Raw genomic sequence first — 21935 nt, forward strand, 5'->3', positions numbered from 1 at the left:
TTGTTTGTGTACTAGCAAACCCCACAGCTCAGCCCAAAACAGGATTTACACATACTGTTGGTGAGGACGTTTGGAAGGTCAGTGAGTGCTTAAATTTAACACTGAAGAATATAGCAGTTTGTGTGTTGGCTGATTATACTTGCAGTTGTGCTCCCCTTCCCCAAGTTCATCTCTTATCACCTTAGCTACACACCATCCATCGTATCAGCTTTTATGTCTCATGCTGAGGCTGCATACCATAGTGACATTAATCATTGCCCACACCTTACAGCTGCTCTGACATCGACAATATATAGGGGTTGTACCTCTGGGGTGCACTTGCTCTCACGCATGTTCAATGTCAACTTTATCTTTAGCAAGCATCTGTCACGTTTCAGAATACAAAATCCTTTAATAAACGTATAACAGTTGTGATGTAGCCTACTTCTGCCCTCTGATTTCTAATGTTTATCCAATTGTAATTTGTATCAAATGCATTATTAAAGTTGCAACATTGTAGTTACTTTCCACCCACACAACCAGTTACATTGTAGCGGAGTGGCACTGATTTGGCGTATTACAGATGTTCCCTTTCTATTCTGTCAGTGTTGTGCGTGCAGATGGTGGTGGTGCTGCTGTACAGTGACAACTATTGCCTTTTCGCGAGCTCTGCATCCACTCGCAGCTGGATAAACATTTTGAATTGACAGGTGGTAGATAGATAATTAGCTTGGAAATAGAAAAATGGAAGATGTATTTTAACTAGCTAGGTGTGCAGGCTCACAAGTCTTCGGGGACACGAATCATCAAAGTTAATGTTAACGGTAAGGACTGCTAGCCAGCTAGCTAACGCTAGCTATCCTATATCATGTAACCTGCCATACTTCATCGCCTAGCAGACTGTAATCAAATGTAAATTGCCTATTTGTTAACAGTATCGACTGACCTGTGCACTAAATAGCTTACTTGTGTCGTGATTCGGCTCACCGTAATGCTATCAGCTTGCTAGCTAGCAACACTGCTAGCAAGCTAGCTACTTGATAGCCATCAAGCTGGCTACCATGGTACACGGCAGGTGGTGCCAGGCAGGGGGGTCTGGTGGAATTTCTGTGCTAAAGAACTAAACCACCTGCTATTCAGTTCTCTTCTATTCTCATATATTATGTTATGTTATAGTATTTCTATTATTGTATACAAAGTACATTGAAAGTCAATTTTCTTTATTGAAATGGAATGTATCCCATCTCTGATGAAAAATCAGTCCCCTTCTTCAACAGTGTGTATGGTACCATGTACAGTAGGAGGTGATGAGAGTCATGAAGCCAACCCGTCACCTGCTCCTGGTGCTCTGTCCCATGCTTGTCCTGGGCTTCCTCTACTACTCCTCTGGGAGACTGCACCTGAGGGGCTGGGGACAGAAATCATGTAAGTACTGTAAAGCAACTACGGTAGCAACTTAATACCCAAGTCCAATCAGCCTGGTTTAACAGGTGATTGTATTACCCATGCTTAGAATCATCAGTCATGATGATGAGGAATGCATTAATGAGCTAATGGCATGACTAAATATGGAGGCTGTGAGCCTGTGAGAGCACAGAGTCACAATGAAGGGAACAAATCAAATCAAACTTTATTTGTCACATGCGCCGAATACAACAAGTGTAGACCTTACCATGAAATGCTAACTTACAAGCCCTTAACCAACAGTGCAGGTCAAGAAGAGTTAAGAAAATATTTACCAAATAAATTCAAGTCAAAAATAATAAAAAGTAACACAATAACATAACAATAACGAGGCTATATACAGCGGCTACCGGTACGAGTCAGTGTGCTGGGGTACAGGTAGGTCGAGGTAATTTGTACATGTAGGTAGGGGTGAAGTGACTATGCATAGATAATAAACAGCCAGTAGCAGCAGTGTACAAAACAAATGGGGGGTCAATATAAATAGTCCAGTGGCCAAATAGTCCAAAGGGAGGTAACTCTTATTTTTATCCACATATTTCTACATTTCCTATTCCCTTCTAATGTGATAATGATTATAATTTACCAAACTTTTACCAAACTTTTCCTCTTCACCCAACACCACCATGTTTCATTGGAGCAAATGTAAATGCATGTTGTTGTTAAAGCACAATCTGCTTCTTACCAGATGGGGGAGCTAAGAGACAGACTGTGTGTTTTGGGACTCTGGAAGATGTATATTAGGCATATTAATATGTAAATAGGTTGCATCACAGATTTGTGCTGAGTGTGCAGCCAATTTAGATTGCAGTGGTGACCACATATGGATTGAAACCAGAAACGAGGGCCACATAGGCTACTTGGAGTTGCAAAACTGTATTTTTCTGAATGACTTTACATTATGCTAATCAAGAATTGATTTGATGTGACTATACTCTATACACTCTATCCTTTTCAGTTGTGTTTGTTGTTCCCAGAATGCTTTAAAGCTCCAAAGACTGTTTGTTTACAGTCATTAGCAATGAACTGATATGTTTTATCACACCATGTAGTTATGCTAAGTAGACACTAGGCAGGTTACCATTGACCCATGAAACAAATACAGTGGGGAGAACAAGTATTTGATACACTGCCGATTTTGCAGGTATTCCTACTTACAAAGCATGTAGAGGTCTGTCATTTTTATCATAGGTACACTTCAACTGTGAGAGACGGAATCTAAAACAAAAATCCAGAAAATCACAGTGTATGATTTTTAAGTAATTAATTTGCATTTTATTGCATGACATAAGTATTTGATACATCAGAAAAGCAGAACTTAATATTTGGTACAGAAACCAAATTTGCAATTACAGAGATCATACGTTTCCTGTAGTTCTTGACCAGGTTTGCACACACTGCAGCAGGGATTTTGGCCCACTCCTCCATACAGACCTTCTCCAGATCCTTCAGGTTTCAGGGCTGTCGCTGGGCAATACGGACTTTCAGCTCCCTCCAAAGATTTTCTATTGGGTTCAGGTCTGGAGACTGGCTAGGCCACTCCAGGACCTTGAGATGCTTCTTACGGAGCCACTCCTTAGTTGCCCTGACTGTGTGTTTCGGGTCGTTGTTATGCTGGAGACCCAGCCACGACCCATCTTCAATGCTCTTACTGAGGGAAGGAGGTTGTTGGCCAAGATCTCGCGATACATGGCCCCATCCATCCTCCCCTCATTACGGTGCAATCGTCCTGTCCCCTTTGCAGAAAAGCATCCCCAAAGAATGATGTTTCCACCTCCATGCTTCACGGTTGGGATGGTGTTCTTGGTTGTACTCATCCTTCTTCTTCCTCCAAACACGGCTAGTGGAGTTTAGACCAAAAAGCTAAATTTTTGTCTCATCAGACCACATGACCTTCTCCCATTCCTCCTCTCCCATTCCTCCTCATGACCTTCTCCCATTCCTCCTTTTTTGCCCGCTTTGAGGACAATACAGTGCCACTGACACGGCCTGCAACGGAAACATGCGGTCTCTCCTTCACTGCAGCCGAGGTGAGTAAAACATTTAAACGTGTTAACCCTCGCAGGGCTGCAGGCCCAGACGGCATCCCCAGCCGCGCCCTCAGAGCATGCGCAGACCAGCTGGCTGGTGTGTTTACGGACATATTCAATCAATCCCTATACCAGTCTGCTGTTCCCACATGCTTCAAGAGGGCCACCATTGTTCCTGTTCCCAAGAAAGCTAAGGTAACTGAGCAAAACGACTACCGCCCCGTAGCACTCACTTCCGTCATCATGAAGTGCTTTGAGAGACTAGTCAAGGACCATATCACCTCCACCCTACCTGACACCCTAGACCCACTCCAATTTGCTTACCGCCCAAATAGGTCCACAGACGATGCAATCTCAACCACACTGCACACTGCCCTAACCCATCTGGACAAGAGGAATACCTATGTGAGAATGCTGTTCATCGACTACAGCTCGGCATTCAACACCATAGTACCCTCCAAGCTCGTCATCAAGCTCGAGACCCTGGGTCTCGACCCCGCCCTGTGCAACTGGGTACTGGACTTCCTGACGGGCCGCCCCCAGGTGGTGAGTGTAGGTAACAACATCTCCTCCCCGTTGATCCTCAACACTGGGGCCCCACAAGGGTGCATTCTGAGCCCTCTCCTGTACTCCCTATTCACCCACGACTGCGTGGCCACGCACGCCTCCAACTCAATCATCAAGTTTGCGGACGACACAACAGTGGTAGGCTTGATTACCAACAACCACGAGACGGCCTACAGGGAGGAGGTGAGGGCCCTCGGAGTGTGGTGTCAGGAAAATAACCTCACACTCAACGTCAACAAAACTAAGGAGATGATTGTGGACTTCAGGAAACAGCAGAGGGAACACCCCCCTATCCACATCGATGGAACAGTAGTGGAGAGAGTAGCAAGTTTTAAGTTCCTCGGCATATACATCACAGACAAACTGAATTGGTCCACTCACACAGACAGCATCGTGAAGAAGGCGCAGCAGCGCCTCTTCAACCTCAGGAGGCTGAAGAAATTCGGCTTGTCACCAAAAGCACTCACAAACTTCTACAGATGCACAATCGATAGCATCCTGGCGGGCTGTATCACCACCTGGTACGGCAACTGCTCCGCCCTCAACCGTAAGGCTCTCCAGAGGGTAGTGAGGTCTGCACAACGCATCAAAGCTGGGACCGAGAGACTGAAAAACAGCTTCTATCTCAAGGCCACCAGACTGTTAAACAGCCACCACTAACATTGAGTGGCTGCTGCCAACACACTGACACTGACTCAACTCCAGCAACTTTAATAATGGGAATTGATGGGAAATGATGTAAATATATCACTAGCCACTTTAAACAATGCTACCTTATATAATGTTACTTACCCTACATTATTCATCTCATATGCATACGTATATACTGTACTCTATATTTACATTTAAGTCATTTAGCAGACGCTCTTATCCAGAGCGACTTACAAATTGGTGAATTCAACTTCTGACATCCAGTGGAACAGCCACTTTACAATAGTGCATCTAAATCATTAAGGGGGGTGAGAAGGATTACTTATCCTATCCTAGGTATTCCTTGAAGAGGTGGGGTTTCAGGTGTCTCCGGAAGGTGGTGATTGACTCCTTGTCGCTCTGGCGTGGAAAGAGTTTGTTCCACCATTGGGGGGAAGAGCAGCAAACAGTTTTGACTGTCGTGAGGGAGTTTGTTCCACCATTGGGGGGCCAGAGCAGCGAACAGTTTTGACTGGGCTGAGCTTTCATTTCGGGAACTTGTACTTCCTCAGTGGTAGGGAGTTTAAACAAGTTAAAGTTTAATATTTGTTTTCACTGAGCAAACAAAGTGCCAGAGTTGAGTGGATGGAAAATTGCTACAAAAGGCAGTGCCCTTGTTTGGGTGTAATACCAGGCCTGATCATCTATATCATCATATTGAAAAAGGAAAATTTTCATTAGGTTTTCTGGTTCATCCTTATATATGTAAAAAATAATGAACATTTTTGCGTATCACTAGCCACTTTTAAATACTATGCCACTTTGTTTACATACTCATCTCATATGTATATACTGTACTCGATACCATCTACTGTATCTTGCCTATGCTGCTCTGTACCATCACTCATTCATATATCCTTATGTACATATTCTTTATCCCCTTACACTGTGTATAAGACAGTAGTTTAGGAATTGTTAGTTAGATTACTTGTTGGTTATTACTGCATTGTCGGAACTAGAAGCACAAGCATTTCGCTACACTCGCATTAACATCTGCTAACCATGTGTATGTGACAAATAAAATTTGATTTGATTTGATTAGATTTGAATTACACATGGAATAAACAAAACATAGTCAATAATACAGTAGAACAAAAGAAAACAAAAAAGTCTATATACAGTGAGTGCAAATGAGTTAAGATAAGGGAGTTAAGGCAATAAATAGGCCATGGTGGCGAAGTAATTACAATATAGCAATTAAACACTGGTATGGTAGATGTGCAGAAGATGAATGTGCAAGTAGATTTACTGGCGTGCAAAGTAGCAAGATAAATAAATAAATACAGTATGGAGATGAGGTAGATAGATGGGCTGTTTACAGATGGGCTATGTACAGGTGCAGTGATCTGTGAGCTGCTCTGACAGCTGGTGCTTAAAGCTAGTGAGGGAGATATGAGACTCCAGCTTCAGTGATTTTTGCAGTTCGTTCCATTCATTGGCAGCAGAGAACTGGAAGGAGAGGCGACCAAAGGAGGAATTGGCTTTGGGGGTGAACCGGGAGATATACCTGCTGGAGCACGTGCTACGAGTGGGTGCTGCTTTGGTGACCAGTGAGCTGAGATAAGGCGGGGCTTTACCTAGCAGAGACTTGTAGATAACCTGTAGCCAGTGGGTTTGGCGACGAGTATGAAGCAGGGCCAACCAACGTGAGCGTACAGGTCGGAGTGGTGGGTAGTGTATGGGGCTTTGGTGACAAAACGTATGGCACTGTGATAGACTGCATCCAATTTGTTGAGTAGAGTGTTGGAAGTTATTTTATAAATGACGTCGCCAAAGTCGAGGATCGGTAGGATGGTCAGTTTTACGAGGGTATGTTTGGCAGCATGAGTGAAGGATGCTTGCTTGCGATATAGGAAGCCAATTCTAGATTTCATTTTGGATTGGAGATGCTTAATGTGAGTCTGGAAGGAGAGTTTACATTCTAACCAGACACCTAGGTATTTGTTGTTGTCCACGTATTCTAAGTCAGAGCCATCCAGAGTAGTGATGGTGGACGGGCGGGCAGGAGCGGGCAGTGATTGATTGAATAGCATGCATTTAGTTTTACTTGCATTTAAGAGCAGTTGGAGGCCACGGAAGGAGAGTTGTATGGAATTGAAACTCGCCTGGAGGTTAGTTAACACAGTCTCCAAAGAGGGCCAGAAGTATATAGAATGGTGTAGTCTCCGTAGAGGTGGATCAGAGAATCACCAGCAGCAAGAGCGACATCATTGATGTATACAGAGAAGAGAGTCGGCCCGAGAATTGAACCCTGTGGCACCCCCATAGAGACGGCCAGAGGTCCGGATAAAAGGAACTCTGATTTGACACATAGAACTCTTATCAGAGAAGTAGTTGGTAAACCAGGCGAGGCAATCATTTGAGAAACCAAGGCTGTCGAATCTGCCAATAAGAATGTAGTGATTGACAGAGTCGAAAGCCTTGGCCAGGCTGATGAATACGGCTGCACAGTAATGTCTCTTATCGATGGCGGTTATGATGTTGTTTATGACCTTGAAAATGGCTGAGGTGCACCCATGACCAGCTCTGAAACCAGATTGCATAGCGGAGAAGGTACGGTGGGATTTGAAATGGTCGGTAATCTGTTTGTTAACTTGGCTTTCGAAGACCTTTGAAAGACAGGGTAGGATATATATAGGTCTGTAGCAGTTTGGGTCTAGAGTGTCACCCCCTTTGAAGAGGGGGATGACTGCAGCAGCTTTCCAATCTTTGGGAATCTCACAATACGAAAGAGAGGTGGAACAGGCTAGTAATAGGGGTTGCAATAATTTTGGCAGATAATTTTAAAAAGAGAGGGCCCAGATTGTCTAGCCCGACTGATTTGTTGGGGTCCAGATTTTGCAGCTCTTTCAGAACATCAGCTATCTGGATTTGGGTGAAGGAGGAATGGTGGGGGCTTTGGTGGGTTGCTGTGGAGGGTGCCGGGCAGTTGACCGGGGTAGGGGTAGCCAGGTGGAAAGCATGGCCAGCCGTAAAGAAATACTTATTGAAATGATCAATTATAGTGGATGTATCAGTGGTAATAGTGTATCCTTGCCTCAAAGCAGTCGGCAGCTGGGAGGAGGTGCTCTTATTCTCCATGGACTTATAGTTTCCCAGAACCTTTTTGAGTTTGTTCTACAGGATGCAAATTTCTCTTTGAAAAAGCTGCCTTAGCTTTCCTAAATGCCTATGAAAAGTTGCATATCACGGGGGCTATTCGATGCTAATGCAGAACGCCACAGGATGTTTTTGTGCTGGTCAAGGGCAGACAGGTCTGGAGTGAACCAAGGACTATATCTATTCCTAGTTCTACATTTGTTGAATGGGGCATGCTTATTTAAGATGGTGGGGAAGGCACTTTTAAATAATAACCAGGCATTCTCTACTGATGGGATGAGGTCAATGTCATTCCAGGATACCCCAGCCAGGTCAATTAGAAAGGACTGCTCGCAGAAGTGTTTTAGGGAGCGTTTGATAGTGATGAGGGGTGGTCGTTTGGTCGCAGACCCATTACGGATGCAGGCAATGAGGCAGTGATCGCTGAGATCCTGATTGAAAACAGCAGAGGTGTATTTGGAAGGCGAGTTAGTTAGGATGATATCTATGAGGGTGCCCATACGGATTTGGGGTTGTATCTGGTAGGTTCATTGATAATTTGTGTGAGATTGAGGGCATCAAGCTTAGATTGTAGGATGGCTGGAGTGTTAAGCATGTCCCAGTTTAGGTCAACCAAGTAGCACGAGCTCAGAATATAGATAGGGGGCAATCAATTCAAATATTTTGTTGAGGGCACAGCTGGGGACAGAGGGTGGTCTATAGCAAGTTGCAACAGTGAGAGACTTGTTTCTGGAAAGGTGAATTTTTAAAAGTAGAAGCTCGAATTGTTTTGCTACAGACCTGGATAGTAAGACAGAACTCTGCAGGCTATCTTTGCAGTAGATTGCAACACCACGCTCTTTGGCAGTTCTATCTTGGCGGACAATGTTATAGTTAGGGTTGGAGATTTCAGGGTTTTTGGTGGTTTTCCTAAGCCAGGATTCAGACACGGCTAAGACATCCGGGTTGGCAGAGTGTGCTAAAGCAGTGAGTAAAGCAAACTTAGGGAGTAGGCTTCTAATGTTAACATGCATGAAACCAAAGCTTTTACGGTTACAGAAGTCAACAAATGAGAGAACCTGGGGAGTGGGAGTGGAGCTAGGCACTGCAGGGCCTGAATTAACCTCGACATCACCAGAGGAACAGAGGAGGAGTAGGATAAGTGTACGGCTAATAGCTATACGAACTGGCCTTCTAGCACGTTCGGAACAGAAAGTAAAAGGAGCAGGTTTCTGGGAACAATAGCATAGATTCAAATCAAATCAAATCAAATTGTATTTGTCACATACACATGGTTAGCAGATGTTAATGCGAGTGTAGCGAAATGCTTGTGCTTCCAGTTCCGACAATGGAGTAATAACCAACAAGTAATCTAACTAACAATTCCAAAACTAATTTCTTATACACAGTGTAAGGGGATAAAGAATATGTACATAAGGATATATGAATGAGTGATCTTGCAGAGCAGCATAGGCAAGATACAGTAGATGGTATCGAGTACAGTATATACATATGAGATGAGTATGTAAACAAAGTGGCATAGCTAAAGTGGCTAGTGATACATGTATTACATAAGGATGCAGTAGATGATAGAGTACAGTATATACGTATACATATGAGATGAATAATGTGGGGTATGTAAACATTATATTAGGTAGGCATAATGTACAGACAAAGGTAAGGTAGGATGTGAGTACATTGGAGGTAAACCTGGGCATTGAGTAATGATGGGAGAGATATAGTCTCTAGAGATGTTTAAACCAGGTGATGTCATCGCATATGTAGGAGGTGGAAGAACATGGTTGGTTAATGCATATTGAGCAGGGCTAGAGGCTCTACAGTGAAATAAGACAGTAATCACTAACCAGGACAGTAATGGACGAGGCATATTGTTATTAGAGAGAGGCATGCGTAGCCAAGTGAACATATGGGTCCAGTGAGTGGTTGGGCTGGCTGGGGACATGGCGATTCAGACAGTTAGCAGGCCGGTACTAACAAGCTAGCAGTTAGTTGGCCGGGGCTAACAAGCTAGCAGTTAGCAGACCGGGGCACGCAAGCTAACAGTTAGCAGACTGGGGCTAGCAAGCTAGCAGTTAGTAGGGGCTAGCAAATTAGCAGAAGGGCCTTTGGGGGACGTCGTGATGGAGGTAAGTCTGTTTTGCCTCTTCGTGCGGTGACGTCGATAGACCAGTCGTGGATTAGTAGGGTTCCAAGTAGCTCTATGTAGCTAGCAGGCCGCGGTTAGCAGAATGGGCCTTCAGTGGATGTTGGGCCTGTTGGATTCCTCGGGCAGATTATGTCGGTATTCCAGTCGTAGAGGATTGGCGTGGTTCTGTGCCCTGTACCGGCAGTAGAAGGGGTCCAGATATTGTAGCCCAGGATGGGCTTCGGTGGTAGTCCAGGAGCCCTAGCCAGGCTAGCTTCAGGCTAATTGGTTCTTGCTCTGGGATGGAAACGCTAGCCAGGAGTAGTCACCCGGGGTTGCGGTTAGCTATTTGCAAAGATCCAGATGAAAATGTTCAGAGTTTGCGGTAGGAATCTGGGGATATGTAGAGAAAAAATAGGTACATTATGCTCTAGTTTGAGTCACGTTGTACAAACTGGCGAGAGCTTTCCGAGCTAAAGGTTCGCTGATGACCGCTAGCAGTGGTTTCCTGACTGATATCTGGTAGGTAGTTAGCTGGCTAGCTTCAGTTGAGGAATTCCAGATCAGAAGTAAATAGAAATAGTTTAGAAAAAAAAACAGATCCATGCCACATTGGGTGAGGCGGGTTGCAGGAGAATATTTAGAAGTTGAGGTTTAGGAAAATATCTTTAAAAGATATGCGAAGATAAAGATATATACAAGGGACACGACATGACAAAGACGTCTGACTGCTACACCATCTTGGATTTTGTTGTGTCCATTATCCTAAGTGGATAATGGAAACACTTCAACTAATGTGTTGCTATTGAGCACTAGTTCTTTTTTAGGTGTGATGTCATTACGTCCAGGTGTTTTTATCAACACAAGACAGTTGAATGGAAATGCACCACAGCAGGCAACTGTTCCATCTATCTTCTATGCGACCTTTCTACATTTCGACCAAAAATCCCTGGACAAGGTAATGGAAACATAGCTCGTAGAACTGGTGCTTTTGTTGTGTTACAAGGTGGGATTAAAATGGATTTAATTGTCATTTTTTGTCAACGATCTACACAAAATACTCTATAATGTGAAAGTGGAAGAAAAATTCTAACACTTGTAAGAAATATATGAAAAATAAAACACTAATCAAATCAAATTGTATTGGTCACATACACATATTTAGCAGACGTTATTGCGGGTGTAGCGATATTCTTGTGTTCCTAGCTCCAACAGTGCAGTAATATCTAACAATTCACAACAACATACAAATCTAAAAGTAAAAGAATGTGGCATACCCATCATATGAATGAGTGATCTTGCAGAGCAGCATAGGCAAGATACAGTAGATGGTATCGAGTACAGTATATACATATGAGATGAGTATGTAAACAAAGTGGCATAGCTAAAGTGGCTAGTGATGGGTATCAGTGATGGGTATGCCGAGGAACTTGAAGCTTTCCACCTTCGCCGTGCTTCTCTCCACTGTTTACTGAAGTCCACGATCAGCTCCTTTGTTTTGTTGACGTTGAGGGAGAGGTTATTTTCCTGGCACCACTCCACCAGGGCCCTCACCTCCTCCCCGTGGGCTGTCTCATCATTGTTGGTAATCAGGCTTACTACTGTTGTGTCATCTACAAACTTGATGACTGAGTTGTAGGCATGTGTAGCCACCCAGTCATGGGTGAACAGGTAGTACAGGAGGGGTCTGAGCACACACCCTTGTGGAACCCCTGTGTTGAGATTCAGCAAAGCGGAGGTGTTGTTTCCTACCTTCACCACCTTGGGGCGGTAATCAAATTGAAGTGGGTCTAGGGTGTCAGGTAAGGTGGAGGTGACATGATCCTTAACCAGCCTCTCAAAGCACTTCATGATGACATAAGTCAGTGCTATGGGGCGATAGTCATTTAGTTCAGTTACCTTTGCTTTCTTGCGTACAGGAGCAATAGTGGCCATATTGAAGCAACTTGGGACAGCAGACTGGGATAGGGAGAGATTGTCTGTAAACACTCCAGCCAGCTGGTCTGCGCATGCTCTAAGGACGCGGCTTGGGATGTCGTCTGGCCTGGCAGCCTTGGGAAGGTTAACGCGCTTAAATGTCTTACTAACTTCGGCCACGGAGAACAGGAGCCCACAGACCTTGGGGGCAGGCCGCGTCGGTGGCACTGTATTAACTTCAAAGCGGGCGAAGAAGATATTTAGCTTGTTCGGGAGCAAGACGTCGGTGTCTGTGACGTGGCTGGTATTCCTTTTGTAATCCGTGATTGTCTGTAGACCCTGCCACATACTTCTCGTGTCTGAGCCGTTGAATTGTGACTCCACTTTATCTCTATACTGACACTTTGTCTGTTTGATTACCTTACGGAGGGAATAACTACATTGTTTTGTATTCAACCATATTCCCAGTCACCTTGCCATGGTTAAATGCGGTGGTTCACGCTTTCAGTTTGCGCTTTCAGTAATATACAGTGCCTTGATTCCAGAAGTATTCACCCCCAGAGTCAATACATGCTTTGCACACCAGGATTGTACAATATTTGCACAATATTCTTTAAAAAAATATTCAAGCTCTGTCATGTTGGTTGTTGATAATTTCTAGACAGTCATTTTCAAGTCTTGCAATTGATTTTCAAGCTGATTTAAATCAAAACTGTAACTAGGCCACTCAGGATCATCTTGATAAGTATATATTTGGCCTTGTGTTTTAGGTTATTGTCCTGCTGAAAGGTGAATTTGTCTTCCAGTGTCGGTTGGAAAGCAGACTGAACCAGGTTTTCCTCAAGGATTTTGCCTGTGCTTAGCTCTATTCTGTTTCTTTTTATCCTAAAGAATACTCCTTAGTCCTTGCCTTTGACAAGGATACCCATAACATGATGCAGCCACCACCATGCTTGAAAATATGAAGTGGTTCTCACTGATGTCTTGTGTTGGATTTGCCCCAAACATAATGCTTTGTATTCAGGACATAAAGTAAATGTATTTGCCACACTTTAGTTTTTGTTTTACTTTAGAGCCTTATTGCAAACAGGATGCATGTTTTGGAATATTTTTATTCTGTATAGGCTTCCTTCTTTTCACTCTGTCACTTAGGTTAGTATTGTGTAGTAACTACAATGTTGTTGATCCATCCTCAGTTTTTTCTTATAACAGCCATTGAACTCTGCAACTGTTTTAAATTCCCCATTGGCCTCATGGTAAAATCCCTAAGCGGTTTTCTTCCTGTCCGACAACTGAGTTAAGAAGGATGCCTGTATCTTTGTAGTGACTGGGTGTATTGATACATCAGCCAAAGTGTAATTAATAACTTCACCAAGCTCAAAGGGATATTCAATGTCTGTTTTTTATTTTTACTCCTCTACCAATAGGTGCCCTTCTTTGCAAGGCATTGGTAAGACTTCCTGGTCTTTGTGGTTGAATCTGTGTTTGAAATTCACTGCTCGACTAAGGGACCTAACAGATAATTGTATATGGTGGGTACAGAGATGGGTAGTCATTCAAAAATCATGTAAAAAGGCAATATTATTGCAAAGTATTATGTCAATGCAACGTATTATGTGACTTGTTCAGCACATTTTTACTCCTAAACTTATTTAGGCCATAACAAAGGGTTGAATACTTATTGACTCAAGACATTTCAGATTTTCATTTTTAATACATTTGTAAAAATGTCTAAAATCATAATTTCACTTTGACATTGAGGTATTATGTGTATGCCAGTGACACAAAATATAACATTTGATCCATTTTAAATTTAGTCTGTAACACAATAACATTTGGAAAAAGTCAAGGGGTGTGAATACTTTCTGCAGACACTATATCTAGCTTCAAACAGATTCAACTTGATTCACTGAAGCATTCAATGACATTTGTCTCAGTGTTAAAAAGCTGCTGTGCTCCACTGAACATAACCTGGGTGTCTTTATTGTAAAGTTTCTAGTTGGTACTGTTGGTGGTACAGTGCAATGTTTCCTCTTTGCTGTCTTTCACCTGTCGTTCATTTGTACCGTCACATTCTCCAGTGAAAACATTCTGGGGGTGACTGTACACAAACCTGTCAATGCTTCACCTGGCTCAGTAAACACAAAATTACTGTGAGTGCATCCCAAATGGCACCCTATTCCCTATATATTGCACTACTTTAGACCAGGGCCCTGGTCATGTCTTTACCTCAACCTAAATGTTCTTTTTTGGCAAGGCTCATTTTCAAATAATGATTATAACGTTAAATAATATTATTCCAGCCTGAGCTTTTCTGTGTAATAAAACAATAGTTCAACTTTATTCCTATGCAGTTACAGGAATAGGCTAACATACAGTACAGCGTTACTACACAGGTATAGAGCATTAAAACATTAACTGTTTTGTTGAGTTTAATTATTAAGGACACCCTATACCTCCATGATTGTTTTTAAAGTTACATGTTTAGGCTAAATGTCTTACTCATGAGAAACAAGAACAACAATACTCTTCTCTTTCATTCTATTTTCCCTCTCCTCTCAGTCTGTCAACTAGCACTCAAATTTCAAAGCAGAAAATTATTCTTGTACCTCAGGCATATCAGCAGTTGCTAGCAATTTGGGAGAGATGTTTGTTCACCGATCTTCACAGATGAAGATTGTGTTTCACTAAAGGGATGGCGGAGCCAAGCTTAATTCTGGACAGCTGCCTGTTCTTAACCAACCTGAGTCCAGACTTGATTTGAAAATAGACCATTATGTAAAAACTAAGTAAACGTTTAGAGATGAGTGCATTTAACCTTTCTCGGAGTCTTTAAGCTTTTTGGCAGACAAGCCAAAGAAACAAAGTTGAGCAGGCTAACCCAGCTGTGGCCTAACATCCTCAAACAACAGATCTTGTGAGAGCAACTCGACAACCTCACAATCCCTCTCCTGATTTTACGGTACATGTACGCCAACCCCTATTTTGTTCTAGCAGCTTGTTCTACAACCTACTACTAGGTCACATTCCAAGCCAGGCCACGATCACTGCCAGGTCATCATGTTATGTGAGGTTCTAAATCAACTAAACGTAATTTAGGCTTCTAAGTCTTGAGTGGATTCTTGGCCCCAACGGGTAATGGTTGCGTGTCAGAGATAAACACTAGGCAAGCCCTGGAGCTGTTGTCAGAGGACAGACTAGGATCCCCCAGCAACATCATAATTCACACGGGCACAAATGACCTGAGAGCCCAGCAGGAAAGGGTGGCAACAGCACTCAAGGGAGTGATTGAAAAAGCTTCTTCTCCACCGTGCTACCACGAACAGACGTTCACTCTGCCACCATACAGCGGGTGAATGCAAGCATTTTGCGATACTGTGCCTCAATTCCGAATGTCTACCTGGCCCACCACTCCACCCTGGACTTGGAAAAGCCTTGTCGACCAGGTCCACCTCTACAAGGCAGCAATCCCAACTTTTGTCAGGACCCGAAGGACGTCACCCTCAACCGTAGCCCCAGCACCTCACACAGGAGCAAAAGAGCAATGGACACCCCGCCCAGACCACCGAGACCCCCTCTCACACCAGCAAGATCACCTCTCGAAGGACCTGAACCGAGAGAACCCATGCCAAGAGGACCAACACCCAGACCACAGCCTCACCAGCCACACCCCTACCTGCTAAGACCACCCCAAGCAAGCCCTATATAGGCCCCCCATATGAGAACTACACCCCTTATTCCCACCCCATGCCCCCCGCCCCTGTGGAAAGGACCTCAACATGACAGCAGGACATATGCCCAGGCCGTGAGCAGAGCAACAGGCACAACCCCCACTATTACACCCGCTCAAGCCCCATCATGTGACCTAAGAGGTATGTATCAGATGTTAAACACGCTCTGCTCACACCTACTGTGATGGTCCAGGCCTAAACCACACAAAAACAACACTAGACACTATGGAACACAAAGATTTTACTATCTCATCCTGGAATATACAAGGTCTGAGGTCATCTGCCTTTGGCTTAAAGAGCAGAAACCCAGACTTCATCAAAGAAATTGGAAATACAGACATTGTCATCCTACAAGAAACATGGTATAAAGGAGACAAACCTGCTGGTTCCCCTCTAGGTTACAGAGAGCTGGTAGTCCCATCTACCAAACGACCAGGTGTGAAACAGCGAAGAGACTCAGGAGGCATGCTAATTTGGTATAGAGTGGGTTAGGTCTGCTCTATTAAAAAAACAGGAACATTTTACATCTGGCTAGAAATTAAGGAGGAAATTATCTCAACAGAGAAATGTCCTCATGTTAAATGTCCTTGTGTGTTACCTATATCCCCCCAATAGAATCCCCATACTTTAACGATGACAGCTTCTCCACCCTAGAGGCGGAGATCAACAATTTCAGGCACAGGGACATGTATTAGTCTGTGGCTACCTAAATGCCAGAACTGTACAAGAATCTGACACCCTCAGCACACCGGTGGACAAACACCTACCTGGAGGTGACAGCATTCCCTCCCCCATATGCCCCCCTAGACACAACTATGACAACATAATCAACAAAAATGGGTCACAACTCCTGCAACTCTGTTGGACGCTGGGTATGTACATAGTCAATGGTAGGCTTTGAGGGGACTCCTATGGTAGGTACACCTATAGCTCATCTCTTGGCAGTAGTACTGTAGACTACTTTATCACTGACCTCAACTCAGAGTCTCTTAGAACATTCACAGTCAGTCCACTGACACCCCTATCAGATCACAGCAAGATCACACTCTACTTGAACAGAGCTATGCTCAATCATGAGGCATCAAAGCCAAAGGAACTGAATACTATTAAGAAATGCTATAAATGGAAGAGAAATAGTGTGGAAACCTAACAAAAAACATTTAGGCAACAACAAATTCAATCCCTTCTAGACAATTTCCCAGACAAAAGGTTTCAATGGAATAATGTAAACTTGGCAGTAGAAAACCTAAACAGTATATTTCACCTCTCAGCTTCTATATCAAATCTAAACATTTCAAGCAGACAACCAAAGAAAATGAATAACAATGACAAATGGTTTGATAAAGAATGCAAAAACTGTCAAGCCCTGATCTGTTTCACCTGTCCTTGTGCTTGTCTCCACTCCCTCTAGGTGTCGCCCATCTTCCCCACTTATCCTCTGGGTATTTATACCTGTGTTTTCTGTCTGTCTGTGCCAGTTCGTCTTGTTTGTTCAAGCCAACCAGTGTTTTGTGTCTCAGCTCCTGCTTTTTCCAGTTTCTCTATTCTCGCCCTCCTGAGGTTTGACCCTTGCCTGTCCTGACTTCGAGCCCATCTGCCTGCCCCTGAGCCTGCCTGCATTCTGGAGTCGCCTCTTCACTGTTGACATTGAGACTGGTGTTTTGCGGGTACTATTTAATGAAGCTGCCAGTTGAGGACTTGTGAGGCGTCCGTTTCTCAAACTGGACACTAATGTACTTGTCCTCTTGCTCAGTTGTGCACCGGGCCTCCCACTCCTCTTTATATTCTGGTTAGGGTCAGTTTGCGCTGTTCTATGAAGGGAGCAGTACACAGCGCTGTACGAGATCTTCAGTTTCTTGGCAATTTCTCACATGGAATAGCTTTCATTTCTCAGATCAAGAATAGATAAATATATTTTTATTCTGGTCATTTTTAGCCTGTAATCAAACCCTCAAATGCTGATGCTTCAGATACTCAACTAGTCTAAAGAAGGCCAGTTTTATTGCTTCGTTAATTAGCACAACAGTTTTCAGCTGTGCTAACATAATTGCAAAAGGGTTTTCTAATGATCAATTAGCCTTTTAAAATTATAAACTTGGATTAGCTAACACACCGTGCCATTGGAACACAGGAGTGATGTTTGCTGATAATGGGCCTCTGTACACCTATGTGGATATTCCATAAAAAATCTGCCATTTCCAGCTACAATAGACATTTACAACATTAACAATGTCTACACTGTATTTCTGATCAATTTGATGTTATTTAAATGGACAAAAAAATGTGCTTTTCTTTCAAAAACAAGGACATTTCTAAGGTGACCCCAAACTTTTGAACGGTAGTGTACATGTGGGTAGTCTTAAAGTGACTAAGCAGAGATAACAACAGAAAGTAGAAGTGGTGTAAAAGGTGGGGCAATGCAAATAGTCTGGCTAGCCATTTGATTAGGTGTTCAGAAGTCTTATGGCTTGGGGGTAGAAGCTGTTTAGAAGCCTCTTGGACCTAGACTTGGCGCTCCGGTACCGCTTGCCGTGCGTTAGCAGAGAGAACAGTCTATGACTAGGGTGGCTGGAGTCTTTGACAGTTTTTAGGGCGTTCCTCTGATACCACCTGGTATAGAGGTCCTGGATGGCAGAGATCTTGGCCCCAGTGATGTACTGGGCCGTTCGCACTACCCTCTGTAGTGCTTTGCGGTCGGAGGCCGTGCAGTTGCCATACCAGGCAGTAATGCAACCAGGATGCTCTCAATGGTGCAGCTGTAGAACCTTTTGTGGATCTGAGGACCCATGCCAAATCATCAATCTCCTGAGGAGGAATAGGTTTTTTAAATCAATAGAATCTAAACACTTCTGTGAAAATTGTAAAACTCTAAACAACAAACGAAGAGCTGTCTATCCAAAATTGAGATTTATGGATAAACCACTTCTCCAATCTGTTTGGCTCCATAACAAAAGAACAAACAGCAAAAACATATACATGATCAAATACAAATCTTAGAATCAACCAAAGACTACCAGAACCCACTGGATTCTCCAATTACATTGCATGAACTACAGGAAAAAATACAAACACAACAACCCCAAAAGACCTGTGGGGTTGATGGTAATCCTACATTACATTTTTAAATATACAGACCACAAATTCCAATTGGCTATATTTAAACTCTTTAACATCATCCTCAGCTTTTCCCCGGTATTTAGAACCATCACCCCAATCTATGAAAGTGGAGACAAATTTGACCCCAATAACTACAGGGGGATATGGGTCAACATCAACCTTGGAAAAATCCTCTGCATTATCGTTAACAGCGGACCCATACAATTCCTCAGCCAAAACAATGTACAGAAGCAAATGCCAAATTGGCTTTTTACCAAATTACCATATGACAGACCACGTATTCAACCTGCACACCCTAATTGGCAAACAAACAAGCCAAAACAAAGATGAAGTCTTCCCATGCTTTGTTGACTTCAAAAAAGCTTGAGACTCAATTCGGCATGTGGGTCTGCTATACAAATTGATGGAGTGGTGTTGGGGTAAAACATAAAACTGGCAAAAAACGCATTCCTTTCCACAGGGCCAGGGGGTGAGACAGGGATGCAGCTTAAGCCCCACTCTCTTAAACATATATATCAATGAATTGGCAAGGGCACTAGAACAGTCTGCAGCACCTGGCCTCACCCTACTAGAATCTGAAGTCAAATGTCGACTGTTTGCTGATATGGTGCTCCTGTCCCCAACCAAGGAGGACCTACAGCAGCACATAGATATTCTGCACAGATTGTCAGACCTGGGCCCTGACAGGAACTCTCAGTAAGAAAAAAAATAATGGTGTTCCAAAAAAGGTCCAGTTGCCAGGACCACAAATCAAAATTCCATCTAGACACAGTTGCCCTAGAGCACACAAAAAACTAAACATACCTCGGCCTAAACATCAGCGCCACAGGTAACTTCCACAAAGCTGTGAACAATCTGAGAGACAAGGCAAGAAGGGCCTCTATGCCATTGAAAGGAACATAAAATTCAACATACCAATTAGAATCTGGCTAAAAATACTTGAATCAGTTATAGAACCCATTGCCCTTTATGGTTGTGAGGTCTGGGGTCCGCTCACCAACCAAGAATTCACAAAATGTGACAACCAAATTGAGACTCAGGATGTGTAATGAACACGAGGGAGACAGAGAGCTGGTTTCAAGCACAGAGCGCAACAGGTTTTTAATGAAAGGAACCTTAGGAGTAAGCAGATAGCTGGGTCCAGGCAGAAGGTCATACACGGTAGGTCCACAAATGGCAACAGTACAGGCAGGGAATAGGCAAAAGGCATTGTGAGTGAGGCAGGCAAACCTATCATGGACAGGAAACCAGCACTCTGAAAAAGTGTGTCTCAAATACAAACAATACCTCACAGTAATGGGGTGCAAGGAACTGAACTAAATAGTGTGGGATGATATACAGGTGTGTGAACAGGTGATTCAAATTCCGGTGATTGGGATCTGGAGCGTGAGCTTGAAAGTGGGCTGTGTTCCAGGGATCTAAGTGTTTGGGAGTGTGAGTTGGACGCAGACATTACCGCATGCAGAATTCTGCAAAACACCAAATAATGCATGCAGAGCAGAATTAGGCTGATACCCGCTAATTATCCAAATCCAGAAAAGAGACGGTAAATTCTACAACTACCTAATAGGAATTAGGTTTGGAATTAGGAATTAGGAAAAACGATTCCAAAACCTTCCATAACAAAGTCATCACCTACAGAGAAATTAACCTGGAGAAAAGCCCTCTAAGCAAGCTGGTCCTGTGGCTCTGTTCACAAACAGACCCCACAGAGCCCCAGGACAGCAACACAATTACACCCAAACAAATTATGAGTAAACACAAATAGAATAACTTGACACATTGGAAATAATTTACCAAAAAACTGAGCAAACTGGAATGCTATTTGGGACTAAACCGAGAGTACACAGTGGCAGAATACCTGACCACTGACTGACCCAAAATTAAGGGAAGCTGTGACTATGTACAGACTCAGTGAGCATAGCCTTGCTATTGAGAAAGGCCGCCAAAGGCAGACATGGCTCCCAAGAGAAGACATGCTATGTGCACACTGCCCACAAAATGAGGTGGAATCTGAGCTGCACTTCCTAATCACCTGCCAAATGTATGACCATATTAGAAACATATATTCCCTTCAGATTACAAAGAATTTGAAAACAAATCCCATTTTCATCAACTCCCATATCTGTTGGGTGAAATACCACAGTGTGCAATCAAAGCAGCAAAATATGTGACATGTTGTCACAACAAAAGGGCAACCAGTGAAGAACAAACACTATTGTAAATACAACCTATATTTATTTTCCTTTTTGTACTATTTGCACCTCATTACAGCACTGTATATAGACATAACATGGCATTTGAAATGTCTTTATTCTTTTGGAACTTTTGTGAGTATAGTGTTTACTGTACATTTTTTATTGTTTATTTCACTTTTGTTTATTATCTATTTCACGCAATGTAAACATGTTTCCCATGCCAATAATTCTCTTAAATTGAAATGAGGTTGAATTGATTAGAATGATATTGATCGTGACTCAGAAAGTTAGACGGCTAGGTCTCTGTTCTAGCCTATCTTGGGAGATGTTTTGTTTACCCGTACATATGGCTATGTAGCCAGAACCAACATCTTTAAAACAGGAAGATTTTACATTTGTTACGGAAACTGTGTAAACTTGATAGAATTACTTCTCCTTTTAATCATTGTGTCATCTGTTTCTCCTAGTCTGAACAACAAACACTCACAGTGTCATGTTGATCTAAGCCTTTTCACAGCTGTAACAAGTTTATTTTTATTCAGGGTTTTTGCCTTATCTCATGATTTGCACTGTGGTCCTACTTACTAGCAACACTTTACCCAGTTGGAGTTTTAGCCCAGTTAGGCCAAACAGTGAATGATGATGTTGGTGGTGGTAGAGCCTAGCTGCCTCGTAGCAACGGAACAGGAGATGGATGTGGTCTTGTGAGAGAGGGTGTTGGAAGTGTAAGTGGAAATAATGAGGGCAGTGGTTAATATGGCTTGTTGTTTATATCAAACCCTATGACGAACACTACTCAATCAACCACCTGTTTTCACACTGTATTCCCCATAGAATTACTGGAACAGACTTTCCCATTCAGGTCAGTGATCTGTGATGGGCGGACCAATTCTATGGTACTGTAATGTTGAGGGACCTAGCACACAAGCGTTTTGCTGCACCTTTTTGTACCTGCTGTAAACTGTGTGTGTGATGAATAAATATGGATTTGATTTGGTATTCCCTTGGATAGACGCTT

The 21935-nt window shown here is 43.1% G+C and overlaps 1 protein-coding gene across 2 annotated transcripts in view; it reads left to right on the forward strand.

The window, feature by feature from the left end:
• Positions 1–592: 592 nt before the first annotated feature.
• LOC135513083 (CMP-N-acetylneuraminate-beta-1,4-galactoside alpha-2,3-sialyltransferase-like) overlaps positions 593–21935 on the forward strand; it is a 76705-nt gene continuing 55362 nt past the window's right edge. Inside the window, exons 1-2 of one of the 2 annotated variants that reach the window (XM_064935777.1) lie at positions 593–803; positions 1241–1404. In XM_064935777.1, coding sequence (XP_064791849.1) covers positions 1287–1404 — 118 coding nt within the window. In that variant the 5' untranslated portion in view covers positions 593–803; positions 1241–1286. The remainder of the gene's footprint in view (positions 804–1240; positions 1405–21935) is intronic. The other variant, XM_064935776.1, reaches the window with a different exon arrangement.

Source organism: Oncorhynchus masou, chromosome 24 (assembly GCF_036934945.1).
Source record: "Oncorhynchus masou masou isolate Uvic2021 chromosome 24, UVic_Omas_1.1, whole genome shotgun sequence".
NCBI classification, from domain to species: Eukaryota; Metazoa; Chordata; class Actinopteri; order Salmoniformes; family Salmonidae; genus Oncorhynchus; species Oncorhynchus masou.